The sequence below is a fragment of the Pyricularia grisea genome, assembly GCF_004355905.1.
Source record: "Pyricularia grisea strain NI907 chromosome Unknown Pyricularia_grisea_NI907_Scaffold_1, whole genome shotgun sequence".
NCBI classification, from domain to species: domain Eukaryota; kingdom Fungi; phylum Ascomycota; class Sordariomycetes; order Magnaporthales; family Pyriculariaceae; genus Pyricularia; species Pyricularia grisea.
The window spans coordinates 7,397,449-7,407,040 of record NW_022156716.1 but is presented as its reverse complement, the minus strand read 5'-3'; the positions used below and the strand labels follow the sequence as shown (position 1 = coordinate 7,407,040).

The window sequence follows — 9,592 nt, the reverse complement described above, 5'->3', positions numbered from 1 at the left end:
TTTTTTTGGTTGAACGAGCTCCAATTGTTCCTGTGTGGTCAATTGAAAGGTGCAACTTGGTGTGGGCATTGCTGCACGATGGTGATCAAGAGAGTGATCGACTAAATAGTAACCTTTAGCAAGATGAAGCAGCCAAAAAGCATCAGACAAGTCCTATTATGCTTATTTTTTCGTCCACGTCTCATGAGAACAAAACACCAATCCGCTTCAAAAAATGGTGATTCAAAACTACACCCACAGGCTCTCTCTTACCCCTGGTTGACAATAACCCCCACAGGCCTAGGCTACGACTTAGACAAAGGCCAAGCTGCGGAGAGAGAACGGTTCGTCATTGGTGATCGTGTTACCCACACGGATCCGTATGTATGGACCAAACCCCGGAGGCGAGCTGCCTGGACAATGCCAACCATAGAAGGAAATTGGAGTAGACAAGGATAATGATCCTGAGAAAAGCACGCGAAGCTACCGTAGCTTTTGTCTCTCTCTACTTACCATTGACAGGGCGGCCCGCGGGTATCCTCCCAGTCTCGTACGTCCGTCCACTGGGCAAGGTTTCTGGTTACATGTGCAAAGAATAGCCTGTAGTCAATTTTTTCCCGAGTCATTTCCACCCTTCACCTGGCCATCACCGCGTCGCGCGCCGCAAAGGGAGAAAGAAAATAGCCTCCACAATAGAGCGGCCCCAGAGAGGAAAAAAAAAAAAAGGTCAAATGAGGAAAAGCTCGATCTGGACGGCTACGTGCGCCGCCGTCCTGTTTCTGTTACGCCCCGCGCGATGCCAGCAGGACACGGGCGTAGCGGGCGCACCCGATGCAGCCCACTACAGATATCGCATCGGGCACTCGGTTGCTCTCGCGGGCACAAATCTGTACATTGAGGGCGGTGAGGTTGTTTCTGGGCAGGGAAATGAGACGGATCAGTCTGTGATATGTATGTATTTTTCTTTCCTTTTTTACACTTACTGATTTAGGTACTGGGAGTGAGAAATGATTCAGTTCACGCGAGTCAATTGGCTCGAGTTACATACACATAATGATTGTCTCTGACGTCAATGACCAACAAAACGCAGCAAACAAAACCGCCATCATCCCCCTCGACAAAAAATGGAACACTACAGATCCGGGCATCCACGTCATCGACAGCGGCGAGTACGGCCTGCGAGTGACCGAAACAGCACTATGGTCTTCCGAAGACGGCCAGACGCTGTTTAGCTGGGGCGGCAGCGTCGGCAGTGCGGCCCAGCTGACGCAGGACTCGGAGCTCCGCGAACTGCGCAACCGGTGGTCCAACGACAGCACCGTGCCCCGGAGCGGCGGCGGCGAAGGCGAAAAGATTGCGCGCACCAGGGGAGGCAGCTGGACCACCTGCAACGGCATCGGCTTCCTCCTGGGCGGCGTGACGCCCCTGACCTCGGCCGAGCTCAGCCCGCCGGGCACCTTCAACGTCTTTACCCAGTACGAGGCCCAGTTCGGCCCCGTGCCGGGCCTCGTGACCTTCAACATGAGCACCAGGCGCTGGGACAACGTCTCGGTCGATGGGTTCGGGCCCGGAGGTCCCATTGTCGGCGGCACGCACTATGGTGGCGCGGCCGTGTGTCTTCCAACGTTTGGGACCAACGGCAGCGGCCTGGTCGTGTTCCTGGGCGGAAAGCAGGCGACCGATCTGAGGGCTCCGGCGAGCTTGTCGGATATGCTGTTCGAGGCGATATATTTTTACGACATTGGAACGAAAAAGTTTCATTCTCAGTTCGCGACCCTACACACTAAGGACGCGCTGCCGGCCTCGAGGACGGAGTTCTGTGCCGTCGCGACGCGGCCGTCTTCCAACTCGTCCTACGAGATTGTCGTCTTTGGCGGGAGGAACGGGGCCGCATTTTCCGACGTGCGCATTCTCACCGTGCCTGGTTTCCGATGGTTCAAGGTCCCTGACGCCGAGGGCGCCAGGTACCAACATGGGTGTGCCGTGGTGGGTAGCGGAAGACGGCAGATGCTCAGCGTCGGGGGGATCGAGTCCTGGGAGAATAAATTCAACACCACCATCTCGGATCCATGGAAGAATGGGCTCAAGGTGTTTGACATGACGACTCTCAAGTGGTCCAACACGTACGATCCTGACGCCCCGGCCTACGAAACCCCTGCCGAGATCAAGTCTTGGTATGATGCTGGGTGAGTACAACTGAAACAAGTTCTTTTGTACGTCGAGGCTGGAGATGTAGCTAACATTTCTGTTTTTTTTTTTTTTTTGCAGTGGACGCCAATCCGTCAAATGGGACAAGCCCGAGACCGAAACTTTATTTTCCCAAGCAACAGTTGAACAGCAACCAACCGAATCCGACCCAGGAAGCGCAACGTCCTCTTCGCTGGGTGTCATAGTAGGCAGTATTGTCGGCGGCCTGGCAGCTCTCGTAATCGCGATCGGAGTCTTCATAATCCTCCGCCGACGCTCCCGCCGATCCAAACACGACATGACATCCCAAGGGCCACTGTCAAACCAGAACACCGATCCAGACAACTCAAGCAACACGCTGGTATCTCCGATGTCGACAGAGCTCCCAACCGTTGCTGAAAAGGGCGGCTGGAGCCCAACCTCGCCCTACGAACTGGGCAAGGATGGGAGTGTCACTCTGGTGACCACTGCGCCTCCCCCTAGGGCGCACGAGATGCACGCGGGCGACGTTCCTAGGGAGATGCCCAACAATGAGATATCCCCGCCGCATGAGCTGCCCGCAAATCAGGCGAGATCACATCAAAGACAAGAAGAGAAGTCGCTGGGCGGCTTCATCCCACCAGACGCTAGTCAGGGGAGAAATCCCAGGGCCGAAGCGGGGTCCCCGTGGGTAGACAAGGGGTATCCTTGATAAACTTGCTAAAATAATATTAACCTTGACATATACAATTTGGATAATTAAAGGAAACATAACTTAATTTGGTAATTTTATATTTCGGAGTGTTTGATGGCGTGACAGGTACTGTTATGTTAAGGTCGCAGACAAGGAAAGATCTATTATTTTAAGTAAATATTTACAAAGACTGCCGAAAGGGCCACGAAGTCTGCACCATCGAGTTGCTTCCGTTGCGACTAGCAGGACACGAGTTCCGGCCATTGAGTGGCTGTCTATCGACATTCGTGGCAGCGTTCTGGCTCGGCTGTTGGAACCTCTGCTTCAGTTTCTCGGCAGGGGTAAGCCTAATGGTATTGGTCGATTCAGTTCTCAATGGCATAAAAGCCCTGCTGCTTCCTAGCATCAGGTCAATGGTCTCTACAGCGGGCGGACTGGGTTGCCAGTAAGGGTTGGAGGGCTCAGGCGCCAAATTTACCAATGGGCGTATGTCCCCGCGCGGCTGAAGCCTGTAGTGCAAGCCCGCGGCGGCAAACCTCTCCGATGCGTCGGGATGAGTGCCGGAAAACGAGTCCCAAAAGGTCCGGTCCATGACAGATGGGATCTCGGCCGGGTTCAGCGGTACAATGTTGTCCTCACCCTTGACGAGACCTCTGGCAATGCGCCACAGGATCCAAAGGACGTCGCTGCTGATCATTCCCATCAGCTGAGTGTCGTCGAGTTCGATAGCATCCATGTAGCTGACGGCTGTCTGGTTCAGGAGCTTGGAGAGGCGCACGACTTCTGCAAACTTGCCATTGCCGTGGAGCTGCACTCGGTTGGTGTTGAAGTAATCCTCCCACACCCCATCCGCGGCGTCCGGGTATGTGATGTTAATGCGGACGATCCTGTTGTCGCTGGTCTGGACGCCGATGACGTCCGGGCGAGAGGAGAAGGTCTCAAAGTGCGGGACGGTCTTGGCCCAGCTTGCGATGGTGTCACGGCAGTAAGGGGGTACCATGATGGTGATGTGCCTCGGCATGTCGAGTTTATACCCCCAAGCTGCCAAGCCCGCCATACCGCAGACTGCATATGGCATGTTGCTGGCCTTGTCGAAAATGCCGAGAACCTCATCGACGGTGGAAGCGCCAAGAAACCTCGTGTTGAGACGTTCAAACCGTTCATCCTCGTTGGCAGACCTGCGGGAGGAGTTTGAACCGGCGGTGCTGGAAGACTGGCGGCTGCTGCTACGGGAATCGGCGCCGTCGCGCTGACCGCAGAGCTGAGAAGGTTCGACGCTGGAACGGATTTTTACCGGTGGTTCGGGCAATGGTAGAGGAGGCAGATCTTGTGAGAGTCGTGGGTGGCTTGGACTCAACACCCTGACCGGCAGGGTGCTGATCTGGCTAGGTACACGCATGTTAGGGATGGGACGGGGCTGCGTTTGGACTGGTCCTGCTTCAATAGGCGTACAGTCGAACCTGCGATCTTTGTGCGCCCAGTGAAAGTTTTCGGGGTTGGGCCAAAGCTCACCTTCGTATGGTTTGATGGCCTTTGAAGCCTGACAACAGTCCAGGACCAGGCAGCCCCCATACTTTTTAATGCGGGAAAGCCAGGACGTCTTGATATTCATCTGAGGAGACATCTCTGAGTATTAGCAATGTGCTGAGGAAGGTTTAGTAAAGTAGAATTTTTTGACGATCCCGGGTCTTGTTCTTGTTTTGCTGTTTGCTGGCGAACTCTGGTTTGTTGATCGGTAGGTTGACAAGGTTGACGGCTACTATCCGATTTGTGTATGAGCAAATCGGACTTGTCGTACTGTTGCGGAATTTTTACTGTCAAAATCTTTCAAGACGAGGAAACGGTCGGAGCGAAGGAGGAAAAGACCCCTTCTTTTATGATCCATTCGTCCTGGACCGACCACAATGAGACAATGACTTTCTAGTATCTCCTCCCCATCGGCATTAACTCAAGAACAACAAAGAATCCACATACTACCCCTTTGTGATGTTTTAATTCCCAACATCCAGACAAAGACTGAACTTTTGCAAACCTTTAAAGTTGCCAGCCAATGAATGGGTCGTACGTATCATCGGCACAGAATATGCCAATCCACATGAATGATCATGAACAAAGCGAAAGAGGTGTGTTTCCGGGACTGACCGGAACAAGTTCGGTGCGCATCGCAATATGCTGGCGCTATCTAATAGGCTGTCTTTAAACCAACCAAACGCCGCCCACCCTACTAGTACATGCCGTCGTAATCCGACGTCGTATCTGCCGCTCAGGCGGCCCTGATAGCTCGCATATCGAGATGGTTGGCATCCTTGTGTGTGCCTCTAATTTGCGTACCAAACGTGTTTGATGCCTGTCAAAGAAGCTGGCAATCCCATGGAAACTCATAGGTCCTCTTCGACCTCCATTTGATCATCATCTGAACGCCCCTTGCCGCTTGCACCAACAGCAGACGCCTTCTTCTCCAGCACAGCGGCCTCCTTGTCAATCATCTGTCTTGATACGGCGACGATGTTGTCCTCGATGAGCTGCTGTCCAACGTCCTCCAAATGCTTCTTGGGGTCTAGCTTTCCGACGTAGCGCGTCTTGAGCTGGTCCTTGGTGAGCTCCGTCTCCTCCTTCACGCGCTTTTCGTAGCCTTCTGACAAGCTGACCAACCGGTCCAAGCGCTCCTTGTTATTCTGTCCTTGGGTTCGGAAATCATCCATCTGCAGAGACTCGGTCCATACTTGCTTGTGAAGGTTCATCAACATGTTCTCCTCGAGTGCCGTCTTGCGGTAGTTGATGTTTATCGAGTAGTAGTGACGGTTCAGACCGTGGATCAATGCTTGGATCGAAGGTTTGTTGAGGTGACCCAGGTTGGAGGTGCTTTGGCGGGGCTCTTGTCCGAGCATGAGAGATTGCGGGTTGATGAGGCGGAAAGCATCTATGACGACCTTTCCTTTGACGGACTGAATCGGATCAACCACCACAGCGACGGCACGTGGTGTGAGCTGCTCGAAACTCTGCTGCGTGTTGATATCCACCGACGACAACCAGCAGCCGAAACCGGGATGTGAGTGATACCAGCCCACGACGGACTCAGGCCTGTAGGTAACCGAAGGAAAAGAGGTCAGCAAACTGTTCAGCCATAACCCCGCACATGGCAACTGTCCCAACCTTGGGAGCGCCTCACCTTCCTGTTTGCCGCAACATATCCATCATCTTCATCTGAAACACCGGGTCGACTGCCTCGACACTGACTCCGGTACCGCTTTGTGGCATAGCAAAGACATCAACGACGCGTACTGTGAAGTCATCGACAAACTCGCCCAACATAAGCCCCATGACTTCCATGGGCACACCGGCGCGGCCGTGCCGCAGCATCTTGAGGAGGGCGAGGGAGGAAATATAGACGGTCTCTGCGTTATCGATCAACTGCAAATTGTCCTGATTTCGTCCGATTTTGTACAAGTTAGCTACGGCTTATCGTGTAGCGTGACAGCATGACGAGATTCAAGCGTAGCAACTCACCGTTCCGGGGGCGGCGCCAAGCTGGCCGCCCATACCGTTCATCATACTTCGAAAGCGTTCCATGTTGGCTGCGTGGGCACAATGCACCTATGGTTCGGATTCGCAGACTGTTCGATGATTCGGACTGTAAGTTGGGGACGTAGAAAGTAGCGGACGCACTGGTTGCGATGGGAGTGGCGGATGAAGTAGTGGTTTGGATTCGTGTTTGTCAGGTCGCACATTCAAGATGGCGGGCAACGTCCAGCCAGTTGACGCAGCTCCTACGCAGCCTGGAGGTGGAGCACGGACCAAAGCCTAAATCCAACCTGAGCTTCTTCGAGGCGGGAGCTGGAGCAAGGGTCGGTTCGTTATCTGCTCAAGCTTCTAATCAACACGTGCTGCATCTTCACCACTTGCCCCAAGAGGACTAGCGCGGCAGTATCGCATCTAGAAGCTCGCTCCGATAACAATCATTTCTCCACGCGCAGCTGCCAATTCCATCATCCCGCCGCCTTTTCAATTCGTTAGTAAGGCCATTCATTCCATATACTCACTCCTACCTCGCTCCCAGAGAGCATTCCTCGCTGCGACCCACATTGGTAACTTATTGAAAGAAGACATATGACTTTATGACTGGTATAGTCAGAAATTGTGTATCTTGAGGCCGATCGAATTCATCTCAGACAAACACGACTACATACCCCACGCGAACCTTGGGCGCATCGCAAACATGACAGACAAGGCGGGCGTGGACCGCTCCGATCCGCTGTACAAGGTCGTCAACACGGACAAGAAGCGCGTCGCCTACTTCTACGACTCCGACATTGGCAACTATGCATATGTTACAGGCCACCCTATGAAACCTCACCGAATCCGATTGGCGCATAGCCTAGTTATGAACTATGGCATCTACAAGTTTCTCGAGGTTTATGTATGTGAATTCTGTACTTTCCTTGCCGGTAAACATTTGATCTATCCACTGGCTTCTACATGCCCGACTAATGCTTGCAATCTCATAGCGCGCCAAACCCGCTGTCTTCACAGAGATGACGCAGTTTCATACGGACGAATACATAGAGTTCCTCCAGAGAGTGACACCCGACAACATGGACTCTTACGTTAAGGAGCAGAGTAAATACAATGTGGGAGACGACTGTCCTGTATTCGACGGTCTGTTCGAGTTCTGTGGCATCAGCGCGGGTGGAAGTATGGAGGGTGCCGCCCGTCTCAACCGATCAAAGTGCGACATCGCTGTGAACTGGGCTGGTGGTCTTCATCACGCCAAGAAGAGCGAAGCCAGCGGTTTCTGCTACGTGAATGGTATTCTTTCACTCACCCATAACCTGGCATACCCTAGTCTGCTCAGCTAACATTAGAACTTGGACAGATATCGTGCTCGCCATCATCGAGCTCCTCCGTTTCAAGAAACGCGTTCTGTACATAGACATCGACGTTCACCATGGAGACGGCGTAGAAGAGGCATTTTATACTACCGATCGCGTTATGACTGTCTCATTTCACAAGTACGGCGAGTACTTTCCGGGAACTGGCGAGCTTCGAGACATTGGTATCGGCCCTGGCAAGAACTACGCTGTGAACTTCCCGCTGAGGGATGGAATCGACGACAACTCATACAAGAAAATTTTCGAACCCGTCATTGACGCAGTCATGAAATACTACCAGCCCGAAGCCGTCGTCTTGCAATGCGGCAGTGACAGTCTGTCAGGCGATCGGTTGGGATGCTTCAACCTGAGCATGCGCGGCCATGCCAACTGCGTCGACTTTGTTCGCGGATATGGCCTCCCCACCCTCGTCCTGGGTGGCGGCGGCTACACTATGCGCAACGTCGCTCGCACATGGGCATATGAAACCGGACGACTGGTGGGCGTAGACATGGACAGAACGCTCCCATATAACGAATATTACGAGGTTGGTCGAGTCACTCACTTGCTCAACAAGACCTAGGCTAACAAATTTATTCTTCAGTACTACGGACCTGACTACGAACTTGACGTTAGATCATCTAACATGGAAAACGCCAACTCGAACGAGTACCTCGAGAAGATCAAGATTGCCGTGATCGAGAACCTTCGAAAGACAGCACCTGTGCCCTCAGTTCAAATGCAGGACATACCTCGCCCGAGTATGGGAATGACAGATGAGGAGGAGGCCATGCTTGACGATCTGGATGAAGATCAGAACCCTGACGCACGAATCACACAAAGGCAATGGGAAAAGAGTGTCGCAAGACAAGACGAATTCGAGGATAGTGACGACGAGGACATGGCACAGTCAAACGGTGCTGCAGCAGTGCCAAGGACAAGGCCATCGATAATGAACCACGAGAACCCACATGCAGACTTGGAAGATGACGAAGGGAAGCCTGTGTCCAATGCGAACAAGGAAGCCGAAAAGGACGCAGATGATACCGTCATGGAGGATGCCGATCCAGAACAGGCTGAAGCTCCCGAGAAGACTACCGACAAGCCAAACGGCGATGCCGAGGCTGAGGCCGCCAAGGAGACCGAAGATGTGGACATGATGGACACCGATGAAAAGGCCCCGGCAGCAGAGGACGCCTTGCCCGCCTCGGACAGCTCCGGCAAGGACAAGGAGGCTGAGATCAAGAAGGAGGTTCCAGAAACCTCACGACCGCCAACACCCAAAGAGGGTTTAACCGCTGATAATAAGGACAAGGTCGAAGACGAGCCAATGGCAGAGGCAGCGCCATCTGCTCCTGCTGCTGAGAAAGGTGGGGAAAAGGAGGCAGAGCCTGCTGACAAGGAAGCAGACGCCTCCAAGGCTACCGACAAGACGGAAAGCAACGGTGATAAGGACAAAGAAAAGGAAGCTACCGAGAGTGGTGACAAAGAATCAGAATCAAAGCCCAAAGACGCTCCAAAAGATACAGAGGAGGCAGAACCATAGGCAAAGTCTTGTGTTGAGGTTTTGAAGTAGACATGGTTCCATCACATGAAGAACGAGATCCTCAAGCTAGTCTACTCAGTGATGGGACCCGTGGGACAGAATCGAAAAAAACGTAACAAAGCGATTTCATGTCGGTGGTGTCAAAGGTCACACGAGGAAAAACTTTGACTGAAAGGTCAAGTGTCAAAAGAAGCACTCAGCGTCTGAGAATGGCCAGAGCCCAGGCTGGACATTTTTGCCTTCATTAGTTGCCATGGTTCTTGCCAAACCGTTTTGAAGCAGTGGGGTTCGACTGGATACACTATGAGATGCATGTCTTGATGGATTGTGTGTGCTGAC

The 9,592-nt window shown here is 53.0% G+C and overlaps 4 protein-coding genes across 4 annotated transcripts; 2 read left to right on the top strand and 2 right to left on the bottom strand.

Moving 5' to 3' along the window:
* The first annotated feature begins 626 nt into the window (after positions 1 to 626).
* PgNI_02255 (uncharacterized protein) lies at positions 627 to 2,947 on the top strand. Its single transcript, XM_031122322.1, has 3 exons — positions 627 to 930; positions 1,070 to 2,165; positions 2,248 to 2,947. The coding sequence occupies exons 1-3, from the start codon at positions 711 to 713 to the stop codon at positions 2,855 to 2,857; spliced, it is 1,926 nt and encodes a 641-aa protein (XP_030987629.1). The 5' UTR covers positions 627 to 710; the 3' UTR covers positions 2,858 to 2,947.
* Positions 2,948 to 3,020: 73 nt separating this feature from the next.
* Positions 3,021 to 4,463, bottom strand: PgNI_02254 (uncharacterized protein; the record flags this gene model as incomplete). Its single annotated transcript, XM_031122321.1, has 1 exon — positions 3,021 to 4,463. The coding sequence occupies one exon, from the start codon at positions 4,461 to 4,463 to the stop codon at positions 3,021 to 3,023; it is 1,443 nt and encodes a 480-aa protein (XP_030987628.1).
* Positions 4,464 to 4,961: 498 nt separating this feature from the next.
* On the bottom strand, positions 4,962 to 6,574 carry PgNI_02253 (uncharacterized protein). The gene is made up of 3 exons (XM_031122320.1): positions 6,347 to 6,574; positions 6,009 to 6,262; positions 4,962 to 5,920 (listed from the first exon to the last, which is right to left on the bottom strand). Exons 1-3 carry the CDS (start codon positions 6,407 to 6,409, stop codon positions 5,218 to 5,220), a joined length of 1,020 nt encoding a protein of 339 aa, XP_030987635.1. The 5' UTR covers positions 6,410 to 6,574; the 3' UTR covers positions 4,962 to 5,217.
* Positions 6,514 to 9,253, top strand: PgNI_02252 (uncharacterized protein; the record flags this gene model as incomplete). Its single annotated transcript, XM_031122319.1, has 5 exons — positions 6,514 to 6,684; positions 6,972 to 7,256; positions 7,345 to 7,645; positions 7,713 to 8,254; positions 8,312 to 9,253. The coding sequence occupies 5 exons, from the start codon at positions 6,514 to 6,516 to the stop codon at positions 9,251 to 9,253; spliced, it is 2,241 nt and encodes a 746-aa protein (XP_030987634.1).
* Positions 9,254 to 9,592: the final 339 nt, after the last annotated feature.

Bases quoted from the DNA above. Each gene is read 5' to 3' on its own strand.
- PgNI_02255 (XM_031122322.1), top strand. From the start codon at position 711: ATGAGGAAAAGCTCGATCTGGACGGCTACGTGCGCCGCCGTCCTGTTT. The intron at 931-1,069 runs GTATGTATTTTT...AACAAAACGCAG, and splicing joins GACGGATCAGTCTGTGATAT to CAAACAAAACCGCCATCATC. The intron at 2,166-2,247 runs GTGAGTACAACT...TTTTTTTTGCAG, and splicing joins AAGTCTTGGTATGATGCTGG to TGGACGCCAATCCGTCAAAT.
- PgNI_02253 (XM_031122320.1), bottom strand. From the start codon at position 6,409: ATGGAACGCTTTCGAAGTATGATGAACGGTATGGGCGGCCAGCTTGGC. The intron at 6,263-6,346 runs GTGAGTTGCTAC...GGACGAAATCAG, and splicing joins TTGGCGCCGCCCCCGGAACG to GACAATTTGCAGTTGATCGA. The intron at 5,921-6,008 runs GTGAGGCGCTCC...GGTTACCTACAG, and splicing joins ATGTTGCGGCAAACAGGAAG to GCCTGAGTCCGTCGTGGGCT.